Below are 22,047 nucleotides of genomic sequence, written 5' to 3'. Positions count from 1 at the left end.
AAATGAGAAATTATATCGCCGTTTCCGTTAATCTATTAATATTTAGAATTTATTAGTACGCATTAATTTTACAAAATATATCAGAGTAATACACATAAACATCGTATCGTATGTGTATTCAGTTTCGATTTTATTCTAATACTGAAATATAAAATTATCGGTACGTAGAAATATACAAAATTGCTCTATATTTATCAATAGCAAAATCTCTCATTATCAGAACGTATCATATGTTAAGAAATACTTTAATATCAGTACGTTTCTTATAAACATGCGTCAACAAGCACAAGACATTAAACATAATACAGAATTTGACAGACGTTGATTTATAATACAGTCTTTGGATAAAAACACATCCACCACGTACGCGATAAACTTGACTTATTCATCACTTAGTGCTATGTTTTTGTTGTTGTTGTTGTTGTTGTTGTTGAGAGATCGTGTGCTAAAACCGTTTGAAATTGAACGTTTTGTTCGAGCACACATAGCACGTATATATATTTTTAACTGTGCAGTTTCAAGCAATTTCTTAACATCAACTTTCTTAAAGCTACACGTTTGTAACGTATCCTCCATGTTACTATGTTAATACATCTATTACACAGTAATTTTTGTAATAACATACATCTCAGGTCTTTATCTTAACATTGATACTATGTCAACGCTATTCTATCTATAAATCTCTGAACCTTTTGAAACGTCACGTTATATATTACAACTACGTGAGCGAGAGCAGTTCAAGCGGTCTGAAGAAAAAGAATGTCACTGAACACGTTTGAGCAGAACCGCGCACATACAATGTGTGGAATCAGAGAGGCATAAGACCAGTCCTCGTAGTTGGATTACGTGCCATGTATATGTCCATATCATGATCGGTCCAATTGTTCTCTTCGTAATTATTAAGGGTGTGCGTTGAATCGGCTATGCTGTATCTGCTACCTGGTCTTGGTGGGTTTTGCTCCAATGTTCGGTTACACGATCTTGGCCTTTGCCTTCTAGACGAAGAATGAGGTGGCATGTGACTGGGTGAAAAATTCGTTCGCGATATTCTGTCAGAAGCTGCGGTCAAAGATTGTCGAGATTGTCTCAACTCTGGACAAAATGAAATATTACATTAAGAAGCGGCAGATGTTTGTTTGTTTTACGTATCGGATAAGTTTGGTCAGGAAACTCTAACCTGATCTTGTGTTAGCGAGATTGGAAGTCAAAGTGTTGTTTGCAAAGTATCTCGTCGATGTGTTAGAGAAGCTGTGCTGAGATTGTCCGTCAACTACGGAACGAGTTGATACTTTTCCGCTGTAATGTCCTGTCTGTGATCTGACATCGTCGATGCAAGAAGCTCTAGTTATCGAACCTAGAAACAGACTGTTCTAAAATATATATATATATATATATAAATTTGTATAACAAATTGAATATCTTTCTTCTACGATGGTATTCTATATTATATATATCTAGTATTCCAGTATTCTATATACAAGTTCCTTTAATATTTATATTCTTGAAACTTTCTTCTTTCTCTTTTTCTGTTCTCTTGTACCTTGTCGATCAACGGGGAATATCCTTGGCCTTGGTATGCTTCTGTTACTGTATGCAGATACTTGATCCCATTCTTTTTGAGCATTATAAGCACTGAGTGTCGCCATTGATGACAACGGCCCACCAGGGCTGGGTGTCGGACCAACGTTGGAACAACAATTCACAGGTAAACCAGTAATGGGTCCTCCCATTTTTGTCTGATCAATACTGTGAAGAGTATGAAGTTTTCTGGCCCTTCGCCGATTCGCAACAATAAATATTATTACCGCTACCACTATAGTGGCGCATATGGCTGCACTCGCAGCGATAGTAATTTTATCCATGTTGGACGTAGGCGAGTTTTCCGTTCTTACCTCCTTGCATTGATTGTAGGGCACGTTTGCAGGAGTGATGTTTGTTTCTTCCAACGATACTACGCACACTACGATACATTCCTGCGAAATAAAACGTATATAGATAACTTTAAGAGTGGCGAGCTATAATTTATTATTACAAATCTTACACAAGGAGGAAACGTGGAAGCAACGTTCGCGGCAACCTCTTTAAATTACAGGAATAAATCTGGAAGCTAGTGAAAATAATTTTACCTGTGAAGGAACGTTCTTGATTTTGAATTCACGTTCACTGGCCTCCAAAGGCGGTGCCTGCTTGAAACTACTGTCGCCAAACAATCTATAAATTACTTTGAAACCTAAAATATTCGTCGCTTCCGTGTCCCAGTATATAATCACCGCGTTGTCTTGTCGGAGTACGTCCTTGACGATAATATCCTTGTCGGTGAATTTTGATTTATAAAGTGGCGAACCAAGTACCAACGGTGGTCTTGGTTGATGTTGCTGCAATTGATCCTGAATTTGTTTTGGCGGGGATGGTGTGGTCCTCGTTATCACCACGTTTCCTGTTCGTGCAACGGTCGGCCTGTTGGTGATGGTTCTTGGCGTAGTGGAAAATGATGTCTCGGTTTTTTGGAATTCCGTTGTGGAAGATACAAGCGCTGTCGTTGATACGGTTGTAGTTGTTGCAGTAGTAGTAGGTAGGTTAATCGATGATCGAGTAGTTGGATTGTAACCGTTGGCTACTATAGCGGATCCTGTAGGTTCTCTCGTGTCCACGCTTTCTACCGTTCCGATTCCGATTATCTCTGGAGTTCTTTCGCAGGTCATTTCTGTGAAAAAAAAAAAATAATAATAATAATAATTGGATAGAGTACACGGGGGACGTCTCGGCTAAAACTAAAACCGATCATCCAGATATCTCCTCACGGTAAAAGCGTATATATGTCGCTCTTTGCAAGAAATGTTTTTATCATAATATTTCATATTACAAACGATATACGTGGTACGTTATAGTACACTATAAAATGGTATAAAAAATATTATTTATATCGTCGTTTTTATGGAATTACGATATTGACTACGAGCTTGGTCACCGTGGAAAAAAATTCCAATCTATAAGAAAACAAACGAGATACGATATAACGATATATCGATATATATATATGGTTAGGTAAAATAATAACAAAAATAAGATAAAGATACAAACATTTCTTATAATCGGAATACCGTTATGGTTAGCATATTTTTGAAGCGTATTTTTTCATACAAATTGCATGATTTTGTATGTCTCGTTTTTCACGTTATTCGTCATGGCTTTGAAAGGTGATTCTACGCGTTCGGATCGGTGGAGATCCGTTAAAAAGGCGAACCACAAAATTGACCTGGAGCATGATTTTCAAGGCGAAATTTTTTTTTTTTTTTCTGTTTCATCGTACAGTGCCGATCGGAAGGAAGAAGAGCGCGAAATATGGAGTTACGCAAATCGCGAGTAGATCGTTCTCTCTCGGGAGATCGTTAAAGTCCCATTAGCGCTTATACACGGAACACGTGTATATCGGATCCAGACGCAGGGAAAATAGCGTCTATCGTTGCACGTGGATGTGCACCGATCCGAGGATGTAGAATCACCTGTCGTCGCGCGTTCCATTCATAAAAGCGAAGGCAAAGAGTATATTTTCTTCGTCACGTTGGAAACTTTTGACGGATCTCTTTATTTCGAATTACAGTATCGGTTCCTTTAACCCTTTGCACTTTCATGTCGGGTATGACTCGACAGCAGTTTTTATCCGAGGAGCTGCTTCGTCGAGTCCGACATTCTTTCAGTCCCACCTTTTTTTGTGAAACGTGCGAAAGAAAACCAAGATCGCATGCTGGAAATTGTTTCAAGGTATATCGTGCACTTGAAAATTACAAAATACAACAATAGCGTGAGTGAAACTGATATTTAAGTGAATTTGTTTCTTCGTCTATTTATTTGAATTGTCTTATTTTTTAGTTAAGGTAAATTTCAAATAGAACGCTTGAAAGCGTTGGGAGCTGTTGGTAACGAAATTCAAAATAAAATTCGGAGTGCAAAGGGTTAACGGCGGATATACGGCATTTTACGGCATTTTACGGCGTTACACGACATAAAACAGCAACTTTTTCGCTCATCTGCTACCACTAACGTTCTACCGCTAACGATCGTTAACCGTTAATTAATCGTATATCACCTGCTGTGTCGATGTTGTAAAAACTTTTATCTTGCAAGTTTTGCGGACTTCCGCAGAATTGCGGCTTGCGTTCCCGACTAGTGACTTGCAAGTCTCTGGTTTTTATCCAGTCGACGATCCACCGTAATCTGCAATCGCAGACCAGAAATCGGCCTCCTAAACTCAGACCTCGAAGCGTTCCGTTCAGTCGAGCTAGGGCTTCCTCTGGAACGGTTGACAAAGGATTTCCATCGATCGCTAGCAAAGTTATCGACGGATTCTTTTGAAACGCGTTTATCGGCAACTCCGTTATTAGATTGAATCCTATATCCAGCACCTGGATCGGGACAGAGATCGAAAAATCGTAAGAAATTCGAATTGTTCTATCTACTTTACGTTATTATTTATCGCTTATTACGTTTAAAGCGTATAGACGGAGAAAATGTCGTTCTACTTGTAGAGAGAAGAGGGAGTTTGTAGTTTGCGGAGAACTATAGAAAAATCGATTTATTCCATCGAGATTATCGTTAACGTCGAACTATAAACGTCCGAGTTTCGCTTTACGCTTTCTTATTTCGCTCTTCGTTACGTTTGAATCGTAAACGATCGAGTTAAATAAGCGATTGCCGTCTGCGTAATATCAACGCGCGAACGTTACGAAAACTGGAAACTATCGGGGCGAATTGAAATTTCGCAAATTTCATCTCGGTCGACCCTCGTCGAAACTCACCCTTAGGTCTTGAACGCTGTTGATGGCAGCCGTGGGAAAGTCGGGAATAAGATTATTCAACAAGCTCAACGAGCTCAAAGTATTCTTGATACCGTGAAACGTATCGGATCCGATATTTTGTATCAAGTTCCTCTCGAGATTCAGACCGGTCAACGAATCCAATCCCTCGAAAGCTCTGATACCAGCGGAGCCAGGCAACTCTCTGATACTATTCTGCGACAAGTCGAGAAACGCCAGCGTCCTCAAACCTCTGAGCGCTTCGGGAACCTTCTTCTGCCTGGTTCCCTTCAAATTCAAATTTTTCAACGACCTCTCCAATCCTCGAAACGATCCAGGCGCCAAAGTAACTTCGTTGTCGGAAAGTTTCAACGTAACTAACTTTAATCCCGCGAAGGTATCGTCGTTCACCCTCGTAATTTTATTCATCGAAAGGTCCAGTACCGTGAGATTCTTTAGAGTTTTCAGCGTCTCACTGGGAATCTCGGTCAATTCGTTGTCTTTCAGATTGATGCTCTTCAAACAGCTTTCCTGGCCCCTAAACGCGTGCGCCTCGATACTTTTAATTTGGCAGCCAGACAATTGCATGTTGTTGATTTTCACGGATGAGAACGAATCGTTCCTCAAGATTCCTATGGTGCTGTTGTTGATGTAGAACAGATCTATGGTGGTTTTGGAAACGTGACGCCGCATAGCGGATAGGAGTTGCTCGTAATCGACGATGTCACATTGTACCGAAAGTTCTCTGGCCAGGTTGTAGTCGCAAATGCAGGAACTCTCGAGATCGACTACGTGTTGCGCCCATGGACAGCTGGAGGTTGCTGCCACGATTGCGATTATGCTTTCGAGTAGCAGCAACACCGTTCGATGTATATCTGAAAATATCGCCACTCTCGTCAGACTTGATTTTTCTTTCTTTTTCTCCGACAAATATACCAACATTATTCCGAAAGACGTATCAACGACAACAGAGAGGCGTACGGAACGAATTTGAATTTTTTTTTTTTTTTTTTTTTTTTTTTAGTGGAATACGCGTAATCCTTAACGAACGAACCTTAATTATCGCGTTTAATTCGGGGGCTCGTAATCGATTCTCGTATGTAATCGCGCTCGATTTTATCGTTGCTCTCTATCGCGATTTTCCATCTCCAAATCCTACAAGGTCGAACTACGATTCGCCAAATCTGATGCGACTAGTCGACGTTCGGTAGTAACTGGCGGTCGGTCGAATATATTCCCGCGTCTTCCATATATCGCAATTTCGAACGGTTGCCTGAAACGATTACTCGTTTTTCCTTTCGAGGGGGTAAATTCGTCCGAGAAAGTCGTACGCGTAGCGATAGGCCGGAGTACGCGCGAGATTCGAACCATCTTCGAGTAGTTTGGAAGATAAAGAAACGTTACCGAGATCGAATACGGATGGATTTCCGTGCAATAACTAAGTCGCGTGTCGGCGATCGAGAAATGTTTGTTTGGTCGTTTATAATGGTTAAACGTTGGCATTTCTGCTGGCGTTTGTTCGAAATTTCGACGATCGTTGTCTCGTATTTAAGCAAAAATTAAATTAATCGACTCTGTTTTTAGTTTTTCGTAAAAATTTTACAAACGGCTGTTACTTTTTGTCCCTGATAATAATAACGCGACTAAGCGTCACGAAGGAGAAATGGAATTTGTGGCAAGTTACGAAGATGATATCGTATTAGATTCTTATCGTTGGAAAGTCGAACGAGTAGCGTTCGAAGCTCACGAAACGAACTTGGATATCGAACTCGATGAGGATTTATAAACGCACGATCCCGTGGCTACCAGCGAGCAAGGTGCGTGCGCAATTTCGAAACTCGCGCCGCGCGAGCTCGCCGACTTTGGAACGGGTCGTTACGTCTACTCGAAATACAGCGATCGAAACAACGTGGAAAAAGTAGAACAAGGTTTACGTACACTTGTAAGCTTAAAAGTAGAACCGGGCTGATTTGGGATTGGGCAGCGGCGAATAATCGACAAGGGGTTTATTATTCCGCGTATATTTTTCAGCGTAGTAAGAGTAAAACTCTTGTTCCACGTTTTCCACGTTTTCCACGTATTTTCGCGTATAGGATAGTCGGCTGCCGAGATCGCTTTGAAATTCGATTCTACGGAGAAGGAAACGCGCTACGAAAACATTTGGTCATCCTATGTTTTTTCGCTTTATCCTCCCACGCGGAATCGTCCACTCGCCGAGACGTCCGGTATAGAGTCGGTCGACGGATAAAACGTGGTCGTTTCGTTCGATTTTTCGTCGATCGTACGTTCTCGTTCGACCGAATACGGGTCTGTAGACGCGGAAAGGAGGAACGGCCGATATATAGGTGGAACGTAGGACTGGGATACAACGGTTATCGAGAACCATAACGTACGAGCGGACCAAAGTTGCGCGGCCTAAACGAACCGCGACAAACCAGGGTCCATAGACCGAACCCGTTACGAGTCAATGGCCGGAGTAAACGTGCGTCCTCGCGCCGATATGGGTTCTATCGATGCCAGTCGACCAACGGTGTACGAATTCCTATCGAGATCGTCGGCCTACCGCTCTTTCTATTCGAATTTTCCTACGTTCAGACAGAGCGTGCGAGTATTTTCGCGACAACGTCGACGATATTTTCAACGATTCTGCAAACGTATACGAAAGTTAGCGTACGTTTGGCACGTTTCGCGAAAGTGTTTGCATTTGGTAGTGGATCGTGTTTGTCGCTTATCGTACTTATCGTCGCTTAAGGTACTGTCGCTAACCAGAAACGTTTTCATCGTTTGTCGCGTTGATATCGTAGCCAAAGTCGGTGAAACTTTTAAGCGTTTCGCTTCCAACCGATTCGAACTTTTTCCGTAAACGCGGAAAAAGTTACGAGAAAACTTGGTACGCGTTTCTTTTGCGACTTGTCTCTCTCTCCCCCCCCCCCCCGCCCGCGATAGTAGTACGTACGTATGTAACAGCAAAGAGAATAGCCATAGTTGCTCAGCAGAACGTTCTATAAGATCAAGGTTGCGATCGGTAGAATTGTTCGGACGTTCTTTCCAGAGATATTGGAAAGTGCAGAGTGGCTGGTAGAAAGGGACTTTATTTCCCTCGGTCTACGATCCGATAAGATCGACGAGTAAGTCGAACGGACCTAACGGACGCAACGATACGAAGTATTTTCGAAAAATTGTAACAATCGTGACAACGAATCGTTGGTTAGTCGCTTAACGAAAGAACGTACTATTTACTTTTAAACTATATCTATCCGGCATCTATCACGATATATCGTTGTATCGTTACAAACTCTAGGAAAATCGCGAAGATAGCATAATCGAGAAAGCGTTTAATTTTCTTTTTTAGAGCCGATCTTTTCAAATTTTTTCAAATTTTCCTCCGTTCGTTACGATCTCACCGACGTTTTTCCGACTTCTTCCGAAGGATAGAAAAGGACAAAAAAAAGTTATTTCCCCGTTTCTTTCGTCGTTTATACCGTTTGCTTCGCGCTTGAAAACGTTAGATTGACACCGAAAACAACGAGGGTAGATAGTTTGATCCGAGAGAGTCGATTTCTTTATGGAAATTAAATTTTCTATAATTTAGAAATGGAAATTAATCGGAATCGTATAAATTGCAAGGCGAATCCGAATCGTTTCTCAATTAAAATAATAGGATAGATGTTAACTGCACGGTAAAAGGAGAATCGTAATCACCTGCTCAACTGGGTTGTCGCGTTTTTCTACGCTTCGGTAATTTCGTATCTACCGCTGAGAACTAAATTTTACCTATACTTTCCTCCGTTTAATTTATACGTTTCGAGGATATTCGTAAAATGGAACACGACGTTACCGTAATATGCGCGTAATTTGGTTTCACAAAGCCCGGATAGTCGATTTCTCGATTAAAACAGATCGCGTACCGTAAATTACGAAAGGCGATTTAAGTTACCTGGATAACTCGTCGATCGAGTTCAATTTTAATAACGCGTACGCGTACACGTACGTAGGAATCTTTCTTTCCGTATAAAGTCCAGGGCGTGGATCTTCGATCAGACGAGTTTCGTTTAAATAGGAACTGAAAAATAGTATAAAATCCTCGAGAAACAAAATTATTTCCAGCGAAGAAATTCTAATGGATCTTGAAATCGCGAAAGACGAGACCTTTGTTCGATTTCGATCGTTTGCTGCTGTTTGTTACTGCTGACATTACGAACAGTTACACGCGATATTAGAAACAGTGGTACGTTGGTACGTAAGGATAAACAGCGCGTATTTATGGAAATATTTAGTGGTGCGTTGGGCAAAATTTTGCTGGAAAAACAGGTAAATACGTAGGGTAACCTCGTGGACGTTGGAAGCGCGGGGTAGAGTCGTCATACTGAAAACTCGCATGGTCTAGCGGTAGGTAGCACAAAGCTTAATAAGACTAATAAGCGGCGTAATGTAGAGTTAAAAGATGCCGGAAGTTGTTCGGTAGGCGAGATGGTCGAATTTCTAGAGCGGAGTCAACGGTTCGAGTCTTATTACGGGTTCAGGGAAACGGAATAAGAACAGATCGGAATACCTAATTAATTAACGTACTCGTCACGGCGTTGCATCTCGGAATACTTGTTAATGGGAGCACAGGAGCGCGTACCACTCGCTAATACCATATTACAGCATTATCGCGATCGTCTATCGCTTGGCCAATTTCCCTTGGTAATTAGTAACAGCCGTTGTCACGAACGATTCGTTAAGACGATTCGCTAAATCCGTCTACATCGGTGTTGCAGCGGTAATTGCGAATTATCGGCGATAAACGCGTGGAACGAACGCGATCGAAGGAAAATATTTCCTTTGATTGGAGAGATTTGGTAGGCGTTGAGTCTTAACTACGAGGCTGTTGTTATTCCGCGTTATTCGACTAGTATATGTTTGGTTATAGGTTTGCCACAGGGTGGACAATTTCTCTCCCGCGTGCGGAAACGTTCGAAGCGAGAACAATTTCGAGAGCAAGCGTGGTTACGTTACGAAAATTCATCGAATCTGGGTTTATCGATGGTCGAGTAGAAGTTGCTTCGTTCGAATAAAATGACCTCTTACGTCAGATCGTTGGTTACCGTGTTCGAACGGCGTACCTCGTTTTTAACAAGATCGCGCGAATGAGAAATTATTCGAAAAAAAAAAAGGGAGAGAGAGAGAAGAAAGAAAATAAAGAAATAAAGTTACTTTTTCCACGTTACTTCTAAAATAAAAATGTTATTTTCTTTCGAACAAGATATGGTGAAGCCTGGTTAACTGCGACGGTGTCTTTGGACCGTAAATGGCCACGACAGGTGGAATTAGATTTGGATTAGGTTGCGTAATTGAAAGAAATACTTCTACCGATTACTCGTAAATACTCGCGAAAACTGTTACAACCATCGATAGCAACGACCCGATGATACCGATCGGGACTTAAAAGTCCGACGTACGATCGAGGCTTGTCGAGCGAAGGAAACGTTGCCGTGGATTCGACCAGTTACTCGATTCTTAGGAGCATGCAAATCATACGCAACCGACACGATAACGATATCGTACTACTTTGGAAAATTCGGACTTTCCATCCTTTGAAAATTCATTCGACGAGGTATAAAATTTTACCGGTAAAGCGTAATATTTCGCGTATCAATTATCGCGTTGCCCGACACGCGTAATACGTCTAGTTATCAGACTGTGACAGAACCTAACTCGGAATAGTTATTACGATAGTTGCTGCCTTGACAGAGAAACCTCGCCGTTATTATCGTCGGATAGAATTTATACTTTTCAGAAAAATACCGACGTTTTCCGATATCACGCGCGATTTAGAATTTACGCGCGTACACGTATATTTGTTAAATTTGATTCGATTTGCTTGTTACTACGACGTAGATGACGGTATACGATAGGATACACCTTGAAATGTGTTATCAAGGTCGACATTTCGAACAACTTTTTTCTACGCATAGGATCGTCGCTCGGCTATGTAAAGTATCGCGAAAATAGCGAGAGAAGACGTCGAGCGAAAAAGTTAGGATCGTCGATTCGTTTAGGATGACGATCGTTTTTTAATAATAAACGTAGAAGAAACGTATCGGTGGATGGTAGCTTGGGCTGGATCGACGTTGACGGATCGACGCGTTCTGCTCGATAACAAGGTCGAAGGCGACCGCGTCTCTAACAAAAAAAAAAAGTATATATCGTCTGGAAGCAGGGGAAATAAGAATAAAAAGGATCGATAGCCGCAAAAGCGACAAATTGTCGAAAGAAAGGAGGAAACGAATCGGAGAATCGCGCGAGTATTCGATATCTGTGCGCGCAACAGGATATAGGGAAACGTCAGGCAAATCGAGGCAGTTGGGCGATTTTGTTCTTTCTAAACGTCGAAAACAACGATCGGGTGAAAGTTATTCTTTGTCGCGTGGTGTTTGCGAATACGCGCGTCCGAGATCATTCGGTAGGACGAGCGCTGGCATTCCAGCGACGTACTCGACCGGCTGACCTTTCGTCTCGAACGATCCAACAACGAAGAAATTATCGTCCGACAAGCCGCGACAATTTTCCGAAAGCCATAGGAAATTTTACAAATAAACTCCTGTATCCGACCTCGACGCTTATCTCGATCGTTTTCAAGTACGCGGAACGAATAACGACTTTTGGTGATCGGCGGGCGACGATGGCACGGGATTCGTGAAATTTTTAGCCGGATCGCGCAAAAGGTTTTCTTCGCACGACGGTGCAGTGGCGAATTCTTCCAGCTCTCTAGGTACGTTTTCCGACCTCGACGAGATCGGAGAACCACACGGAGTTGGAGGTTTTCGCGGAAATTGCGCGCGATTTACGGTTACGCGTTTACGCTGCGTGCAAAATGCCTCGTTGTTTCGTTCATCCGCTGATATATGGAGAAATATAGGAGACACGTGTTTAGTTGGCACGTAGTTGCCTACGGAATTCGCGCCTTTCACTTTCGTTCTCTTTCGGTGTTCCGTTTTGCTCCTACGAGCGAAATATATCCACCGGCGCGTTATTAACGAAGATTTATGCAAGATAGAGCGCGCTTTGGAACGTCGATACGCGACGTTGCTGTTAACCGCGGGTCGACCCAGTGTCGATGTTTATCGCGCGTAAATAGCCTTTTCTCACGGTATTGTTTTACGTTTTTTCAAACACCGAAATAGGCACGCGTACTCGCGTTATTTTTCCATCGCTCTCCTCGTTCGTTTCATCTCGTTCCTACGGATTGCAGCTAGGAATCGGCGCGCGCGTCTCTTGCATTTTTCTAGATTTCGTACTCGTCGTTGAGTTTGCGAGTCGCAAAGCAATTTACGCTTGATACGTGAAAAGGTATCGCCGGCCACGACTTTTCAGGCCAGATTTTTCTCGGGAAAAACGTGTTTTACGCTGCTCGATTAGTTTCCCGTTGCGATACGAAGCGGAAGCTGGATACAGTGACTCGCCGAAGTATTCGAACATATACCGTGGAAAATTAGTATCTACGTCGTACCAGTTATACGAAACAGTTTGATGTTTCGCTTCGACATAGAACGGTGCCATCTTAGAACAGCCGGCTCGATTGATATTTTTGTGATTTTTGCGAAATTCGCGCTTGCGTCGAATATCTTGTAACTTGTAGCGTCATCGCACTTCCGTTGTAATTTCCGTTGTAACTTCCGTTACGTCGACGACGTTCTAAAGTCGTTCTAAATACGGTGGAATCTGTACGAAATGAAATACGAAAATGATCGATGCTAAGTTTAACGATACCGATACAATTAGCGTGATTAAATTTTACCATCTGCAAAAATATCAAATATAAATACCAAATAAAATCTTGATCCGACGAAATTTCCCTTAAAACCACTAAAGAACGATATTAAGAGGTGAATATTGTCGGATTTTATATGGCGAACCGTGTGTACGAAGTACTTTTCTTGGCGAATCGCCGGACTTTCCATACTCTTGTAACGGTTCGTGCTACCAGTTGGAACAGTATGCGAAACAAACCGTGCAAGTACTGTTAACCGCTCCATCTCGCGAGCAAACGCGTTACGGCGAAGCAAGAGTTTTCTCGGGTGTGAGACAGAGACACCTCGGTATCGTTCGATATCGATGCCAGCTCGATCCCCGATGCTATCGTCTTTCGCAACGTTGCCCTTCCTTAAATCTTTGTACCGTGCGATTTGAAAATCGAGTCGCGAGAGTCTACGTTACGCCTATCGAATTTCGCGTATCCGACTGGCGTAGTCCGACAAACTGAAAACACGCTTTCTCGCAAAATTTCTCTTCGGTATTCGTTCGCACCGACAAATCGGTGCGAGTATTATCGAGTATGTATTTGCGCGGAAGGAATTGAGTTTTTCTCAACGAAGGTGAAGGTAAATAAAATTAATTACGCGTAAAATGGATAAAATTTCAAAACGTAACGTAGTTGCGCGTAACACAGGCGCGATATAAGGTTCGTTTCGTAATTGGAAATTGCACAGTCGAAACTATCGAACGACGAGAAAAGACGCGTTTCCCTCTGACGCCGCCGCCGCTCGTGTACGAACCGGACAGGAGAATATTACCGGTAACGCAACGCGCTATTCCCGCGATTGCCGTTCCATTGGTTCCGCTTGTCTCCGACCGAGCATCGTCGTTCGTTCGAGAAATCAAGCGCGAGACGCGCGTCCAGTTTCTCGACGAGTGCAAATGTCGTGATATGATATAATCGTAGTGGAATCGAAAGCGATCGACTCGGTGTTACTGTGCGACGCGACGGTCACATTGGTTACGCTGTCACGGCGTAACGCGACGACATTAACCCTTCGACGCACCATGTGCTCCTATCGTATTACGCTACGTTTATAATGATATATATATTCATAATAATAATAATAATAACAATAGTAATAACGATATCGTGGTAGTACGTATACGCGAGTAGGTGTAAAAACCAAAATAACGTATACGTTAGGATAAAAGTTTCGTCGAACCAAGGATCGCTGGATGAGAGAATTTCGCGAAATTGGATTTACAAGACTCGGCAACGCTTAAACGCGACAACTTGGAAACACCGTAGCATTCGCGTTGCAAATAACGACGCGATAAACTCGATCGACGAGTTATCCTAGCGCGAAATGCAAATTGCTGCGTCTTGGGTTTAATCGACCGCTGAAAATTGCGATGTACGCGATTCCGCGCGATCTATGACGAACTAGAGCGATCGATAAATACGCGAAACACGCGCGTTACTCGAAAATATAAGATAAAAGACGACGCGTCGTGTCTACGATCCGATAGAAATATTTATTTACCTTTCGTTTCTCGCTCTATCGAAATATGCATTTGCGCGAACATCGGTGATTCGGCGATTACCAATCTGTTCGAACGACGGTGAAATTACTTTCGCGATCGTTTGTCGATCTACCAGTAGATTAATTACCGAACAACTGTACCGATAAAATTACTATCGATAATTCGATAAACGATAGTTTGGTAAAATTGGATTATCGACAAACCTAAGAAAGATACGAAAGATCGGGTCGGAGATAAGTTGGAACATTTTCTACGCTACGGAAAAGAAGAAGGAATCTGTCGTGAGTTACGTTGGAGTTACCAACGCGATGTCGGTTTGTTTCATTGCGCGTCGTGAGAATACGATGTACAATGGACGACCGAACGTGAAACGCGCATAGGGGAAAAAAAACGGAGGCACAATAACTAGGAAACGTAGGATCGTCATCGTGCTAATTACCGGATTCGAAAAACCGTCGCAGCCAGTGGAGCAATCGCTTTTGTAACTGTGAATCTTTCTGCCGAGTCGTTCACCCGTTGTCGCGTCTTCGTCGCCGCGTTTCTCCGCCACCGAGTATCGTAGAGTTAAAGGCATTACGTATCGAACGTGTATACGTACGCAGTGAGTCGTTAAAGTTCACCTACAGCCCCCCGAATACGAGATATCGCACGTATTCCTAAGATAAACGCGCGATAGCTCCGAAAAGAACCGTTTCCCTTTTTTCTTCTCTTTCTTTTTTTTTTTTTTTTTTTTCTTTTGTTCTATGGAATCGAGTTTCGTCCTCTTTGAATATAAGAACTTCGTAGAATCGGAGAAACGTAATTTTCATCGTAACAAACGGAGAACGTAATTGCGAGGAAAGATCGTGTTAGCAAGCGTGTTAAAGAAAAAAAATCGTCCGTCGTGTAAAAAGAATTCAACGTGCCGTAGCTTGTGAAACTTAAGAATTTCAGTGGATTCGTAAAACCGTAATTAATATTACGTGAAAGTATCAATTAATGTGTTTAATTCTGGCAAAAGTACAATAGTACTTTCACCTTTCTTTGTACTTTCTTCCTTTGAACAGGAAATCGAACGATGCTTATCACCGATGATTATCGTTTTTTATTAGCTCTTTTATTAGCAAAGATTTCGCAAAGTTTTAAGAACGCGATTACGCGATATTTATTTTATTCAGCGATATTTACGCGAATCGATACGTAGCTTTCGCCTAGTTACATTTAAACGAAATATTCGCGAAAAGTAGATTATACCGCGACGATTTCTTAAATCTTGCTAAGATTTCGAAAAACGATAATTTTGCTTAAGAGGTGCTAACTCGATGACAGGTTAATATCAATCGCTATGTATCGCAGCGTATTATACGTATTCGAAGAAGACGGTAGCCGCGACTGAGTATTCCAGCGATTGCCAAACTTTTGTGGAAATTCTAACGCTTAGCGGGCCTTGCTTTAAAAAGAGACTGGCAAGAGGCGATCGCGGTAAGAAATGTTGAAATAAAGAAAACAAGAATACAAATTCTGGAGATTATCGGAGACGGGTTTCTCGAGCGCGATCGCCACGAGACGTACAAATCCAAAGACTGGAAAAGTCGAAGTATTTTAAAACCGTTAAATTCGTTCTATCAAGTATTTACTAGACCGGAACAAATCAAAGTTTATTATACTTCGTATCGATCGATTAACCTGATATAAGCGTGGAAATATATTAAAAACGATTAAGATCCAAAAGCACGCTAAATTATTTTCCTTTCCAATTTAACCATCGACTGATCTCAAAGAATCGCGTATTTTCTCCGAATCGAAGAACTATTTTTCGGACAAGTAGAATTACAGAGAAAAATGCGAGCGATTTAAGTTCGTTTATTAGCTTCGTATAATCTACGTAACGAAATAGCGACCCGTCAAGGAATGGTAAATGGGCGAATTTTTATCGACCCGACGGTCGTCGATAATCGACGGCCACGAAATCCATTCGCAATTACGCCAGCAGTCCAATGACGGAAGTTAAGAAGCGGTTGCGGAAATGAGAGCTGCGACGTTCGCGCCAAACTCGGTTTCCCTCGACCTTCCTGGGATGTGGGTTAACGCGTACACTAACTTTTAACTCTGACAATTTGTCGACAATTTTATCGGACGCTGTTGTCCTCCTTTCGATCGTTCCTAACGCCATTTTTACTTTTCATTTAACTTTTTTCGAAATTAGTCTCTAACATGGAACGAGCTTCGGGGGCAAATGCTTCCGTTTCGTTTCGTTTCGTTTTTTTTCTGCCAATTTTTAAACCTGTTCATTCTTCCAACGATCGTTATCACGTATTTCCGTAGCAAAGAATCGTCTCTTTGCAAATACAATTGCAACGTAATCTCTGGTATCGGCCTGGATCGATCTTAGAGCGAGAAAAATGTCGACGAGAAATTTTGTAACGCGTATGATCGCACGGTATTATCGATCGGCAACGTATTTCGATAGACTGGAACATCTCTGGTGGTAAGACGCGAGAACTGAAAAATCATCTGGACGAATCGATCGATCGATAGCGACGAAACGGTCGGCTATTCTAGTTTATTCACCCGTTTCAGGGTTTCGCAGCGTAAAAGAGAAATCCCTCGTTTATTAACATTCACTTCTGCGGTTGATTTTCCCAAGTATGCGAAAAACTCGACCACGGAACGATCGCGCAGAGTAGAGCGTAGACCGGCGGCCTTTCTCCGAACGCAACACGATGCAGTTACGAGTAACCGCGAATGGAATTGCTTTCAACCGAGTATATACGATATACGTATAGAATCCGCGTGCGCTATGCTCGTCGATTGTGTATTTCCTCGCGAAGCATTTCCGACGAGTCGGACAAGATAGAGGGGGTGGAGGGGCTGAAGTTCGAAGGAATAAACGGTCTATGCAGAGTGACCGGCGAAAATACGCACGTCGTACGTTACATCGTATAAAACATTTGAAAATTTCGTTAGCACCGTTACGAGACACGATTGTCGCGATCGTATTGGCAAAAATTGGACGCAATCTGAAAATATGCCGGGCGAAGGTTACTTTTAAGTAATTTTCCGACGAGTGGATTAGTCGCGATTAAGATCTATCTAACTAAGATTATCTTATTAAGAAAACGTCGATGTCGTACATTTTCTCGATAGATTTTTAGAGATAATTACGTATTACCGCGTAATGATAAAATTTCTTTTGCCGCGTTAAAGCTATCGAGGTAGAAGTCTCGACGACCGACATAATGCGTTTGAGTTACGCTTAATTAAATAACATATTCGTGTCGCGATAATTTGTCATTGCTATCGATGGTAATAAAATTACTAATAGCAATTTTATTAGTTTTAAAAAAACGCGTACAACCGTTCTAAAAGCTACTCTACTTTCTGTCTCGAAATCCAAAGTATCGTGGTGCTTCTTTCGCCGATACTTGAATCAAGTATTAAACGCTTTTTATTCGTGTATAAGGATTATACACGATTATTGGAAACGTAGGAAGTGCAAGTAACGAAATAGAAGAATCGAAGCAAGAGAAGAATACGGTTGGATGGTCATGGCGAGCAAGCAACTGGGCAAGCGAGCCAGTACCGCCACGCTTGTTGGTCTTTGCACGAGGAAATCGTAGAAATTTCTTCGTAATAGTTGCCAGATAGGACGGAATTATCATAGTCTCCATAATCATTTTTAACGTAAAACTATGTGGAACAGGACGTAACATTTTTCAAGGTTTCTTCTTTTCTAAGACGATTGTTCACGGATCGAGGCAGTAACCTCTTCCATTTCTTCTTACTTCTCTTCGTTTAATTTCATTTTATTCGATACGCTCTTTTAATTATCGTCTATCCACGCAATCCATTGATACACATGATATAATAATTTTCGATAACGTAAATGGAACTTAGTTTGTAATTTAACCTTTTGCGGATGCTATTTTCTTTTTGTACAACATTCGAAGTAATTGGTAATTTTGCTAAACAAAGAAGAAAAAAAGAATTTATTATGCGCATTTTCGCTAACGACACCGCTCGAATCGTAGAAGGCGGCTCTGTTATAAAGAGCTCGGTAACAAAGTTTTCACGGGTGAAGCAGCTATTCTGAAATCGATGAGATCCAAGATGTCTATCTTTTAAGTCCATCCTGGCTACGTTGTTACGTACGCTAAGTACGTTTCAGCTCAAAAGTATACGGACTTTATAGTATAGTCGCTTATTTTTCATATAACGTACCTAAACGTTGCTCGATAAACTTGATAAACTTGATAAATTACTCTTTACGTCATAGCTATCGTACGCTAACGTTACACGGCAAAACGATATTATTATAATATATAATATAAAAGATATTATTCAATATTATCCAGACGGCACACCGTGCCGTTGCACGGCCAATAACGCTTTGTAACGCGAAACAAGTACCCTAACTTATCGAATTATCGGTTTGTGTCTATCGAATCAAATTTCACACCTTGCCGGATCGATGAGATTTATATGTTGGATTTTAACCAAAATCAAAATCAAAACAGTACGCGTTCGATTCATTTACGGACGGATTTATTTAGCGATATATATAAAAGTCGTAAGAGACGAGGCGAGACGACAAGCTTGTAATTGCCTAATTATTAGATACGTAGAACGTCGCATCTTTCTCTCATCCGTAGTTAGATAAAAATGTAACGAGTACGCGTGCTGCTACCGAAAAATTGAACGATTCTTTGTAATAAAAGAAAAATTTGTCGAGCAAATTGTTAAACAACGTATATATGGTAGTGGAGTTGAAACGTAAGGCTGAGCTGCGGCTACGCATATACAACGTAAGAAAGCATTAGAACGTAAACCTTGAGGACATATTTCAAAATCAGGAAAACCGAGGTGAGAAGGTGAAAACGTGAGAACGTTAGATCCAGCTTATTCTACCTGATCGAGGAATATTTTTTCGAATGTTTGAAAATTATCGCGTCAATTGGAAATTTCGTACGGATCAAAGTGGACGTCGTTGGTGTAACACGCGAGAAACACACTGTATATATTGGCCTCGTGTAGTACATGGTTCAAGGTCGGCCAGTACACGCCGAAGACGATACCCATGAGGTGTGTGCGTAGGTGCATTCACCCTTTGAAACTTGTTGCTATAACTATACTCGTTCAAGCTGTAGGGACAAACTAGCAAAGAGCTGTGTCTACTATGCAACGCCATCGAGAAATCTCACGAAGGAAACTTTTGTCGGATAGACACATGCCAAGTCAATTTTCATCTTATCTTTTCTTATATCTAAATAACGAACACAATGGGAATGACGACGACGACGACGACGACGACGACGATGACGATCGCTTGCTCATAGTGGGAACGGTATACCCACGTTTATAGGAAACGGGCTTTAATTCGATTGCGTGTGATTTTTGTGTTTGTTCTTTCAACGTTTCATTCGACGTTTACAATTTCTTCCGCTCCATTTTTTACCCTTTTTATTTTCTCGTTTATACAACAAATATAAAAAGTATAAAATATATTCAAGCGAGATTTAAATTCAACTTCAATTTCTTTTCATGTAACAATTATAAATAATTTACCATATTTTGAATTATTGTTACGTGCGATATGAAATTTAAACGACGCTTACGAGTATGTCGTCAAACTCGTATTAAATTTCCTTTTTCAATTTCTACGATAATCAGCGATAATTTAAAATAATCGATTACTTCTGCTGTACAAAATAGAATTTGCATATGTTGTGTGCATAGAATTTCAACGAGCTTGAATTTAATTAATATTTATCCTATTTATTTCTTTGCTTCTATTTTTCTTTTTAATTTATATAATAGATTTGAAAGATCGGATAATAGTTATTACACGAGTAAACAATTTAACGAAATGTATTCATTAAATTCAGCTGTAAGCTGTTAGTAAAAAAGACGGGAGAACGATTTTGGACGAAGATGGTATGTACCGTTAAGTATTTTGAAATCGTCGGAACCAACATACCTCTATACCGTGTACGATTATAATTGAGCGCAAGAGTTAAATTCTGTGGAAAAAGTCATTGCAATATTAATATCACTAGAGATTTATTAATAATTATGAAAACTACTTTCAAATAGAAAGACAAAAGTATACGTTATCCAGAATTCCTCAAAATGGAAACCAGATGAAAATTTTACATTTCAAGGGCAAAATGTCTTTGAAAAATTCAATATTCAATTCACTTTTCTATACAGTCGACACTCGAAAATAGATAATAATATGTTGATGACTAAGTAGGTTTTTTCATACACCGTGACAAAGAGGTTAAAATTAATTAAAAATTTAGCAAAAATTTATAAATATCGAAAACGCTCCTAACAAAGTTCCTATGAAAAGAAACAGGAAAAGAAACAGGAAAAGAAACAACACCAAATCGATTACAATTTCTTTCACGTCAAAGACACTCGTAACATTACCGAAAATTAAGGAGAAAACGATCGTAACGATTACGAAAAATTTGAGAAATGGAAACGATAAATTGAAAGGAAAACTAATGAAAAATAAATAAGAACATTCTTTTATACAGCAATGTGCACATGTTTATGTACATGTTTTACATATGTGTATATCTAAGAAAATAAAATTACTATTTTATAATTATCCAATATATGTACATATTTACACGCGGTACCCATAATTCAAAGAAAAAGAAACCAATACAAAAAGAAAAAAAGGAATCCAGATAGGATTTACTTACTCATATTTGTCAGCATTAGTTTATAGCCAGTTTTGGCCCATGACGTGTTCCGGCGAAGCCGAAATTCGTAGCCAGTTGTTAAAGAAATCACGTAAAGGGACGCAACACGTAGAAACAAAAATCTGTTTTGTACGTGTTACAAGATAGAAGCCATCGAAGCGCTTCCTTGACGGCACCTGTTGTTCCTTGTTCTCGAAACGAGATAAACGAACCTTTAAAATTCCTAGTGATATACTTCCAGTTTTACCTCTACTAGCGCGCGTGTGTTACGCGTGTATAGTTCGCGACGTAAATCACCTACTAATCGAATAATTCTTGTTCGAGCGTATAGATCGATAGGAACGCGCGTAACTCACGAACAACGACGCGTTCGATACTGGGGAACCGTTAAGTTCGGCTCGGTAGCATCGGCATCACGGTCTTCGACTAGACTGCAAGAATTTGCCGCTCTTCGACCCCCTCTAGAAGCTCGTCTCTCTCCCGTAGCAGTGCAGGTCGAGGTAGGGCAGGATAGAGTGCACAGGTCTTGGAAAAACGAATTTTCGATCAATCCTTCGACCGTCAACTACCGAAACACTGTCCTGATTTTTCGCGCGATCATTCGATTGGTCGTAGGCGCGCTTTCAGAGTGATATATGGCACGCTCGGTATGGCCAACCTAAAATATTTCGTGGGCACTAGGCATCACCGTATGTTAAGTAAAGGACTATTTAACGTTTCTATTCGGAACGGCTTAACGAATGCCTGCTAATGTATAACCAGGATCGAAGAATCGTTACAAGGTGGATACGTAAAACGTTAATAATTCGATTGGATATAGTACGTTATAGTACTTCGTCCAAAATATTGAAAGTATTCGAAATTAAATATTGAAAACTAAAATAAAATTATGAAAACCTTCTCTGGATACGCTATATGTGTTGTACGAAACGTTTTGAAATTCCAATAGCACCCTGGCTATGCTGCGAAACTTTGAAACAAATCTGAAATTATATATAGAAATTACAAGATATTCGGTACAAGTAGAATATGTATGTATTTCACAGAGATCATAAAAGTATTTGAATAGTCAATTATTCGTTATATTAATAAGCTTCGATACTCGTTTCATTACATGCTTAAGATGGTTGTTTATGCTGTATGCTAATTTTTTATTAAACTTTTTATGCTTGTAGTAAATATTTTGTAGCCTCTATATACAGATATCCAGATTGATTTCAAATTTGACCAATATAACCGTGTCAATCGTCTCATAAGAGTGCTATAATACGATGAAT

At 40.7% G+C, this 22,047-nt stretch overlaps 2 protein-coding genes across 5 annotated transcripts in view; one reads left to right on the top strand and one right to left on the bottom strand.

Annotated features, from left to right (window-relative positions):
* haf (leucine-rich repeat and fibronectin type-III domain-containing protein hattifattener) lies at positions 1-21,337 on the bottom strand. The gene is made up of 7 exons (XM_069117466.1): positions 20,771-21,337; positions 4,797-5,668; positions 4,088-4,403; positions 2,127-2,704; positions 1,541-1,973; positions 1,178-1,354; positions 1-1,092 (listed from the first exon to the last, which is right to left on the bottom strand). Exons 1-7 carry the CDS (start codon positions 20,784-20,786, stop codon positions 809-811), a joined length of 2,676 nt encoding a protein of 891 aa, XP_068973567.1. The 5' UTR covers positions 20,787-21,337; the 3' UTR covers positions 1-808.
* Rab3GAP1 (RAB3 GTPase activating protein subunit 1) overlaps positions 1-22,047 on the top strand; it is a 36,209-nt gene that overhangs the window by 4,953 nt on the left and 9,209 nt on the right. The gene's annotated exons all lie outside the window — the stretch shown is intronic.

Source organism: Bombus flavifrons, chromosome 7 (genome assembly GCF_040668555.2).
Source record: "Bombus flavifrons isolate JBK064 chromosome 7, iyBomFlav1_principal, whole genome shotgun sequence".
Classification (NCBI taxonomy): Eukaryota; Metazoa; Arthropoda; class Insecta; order Hymenoptera; family Apidae; genus Bombus; species Bombus flavifrons.
The sequence above is the reverse complement of the archived record's forward strand: the minus strand, read 5'-3'. Positions and strand labels throughout refer to the sequence as shown.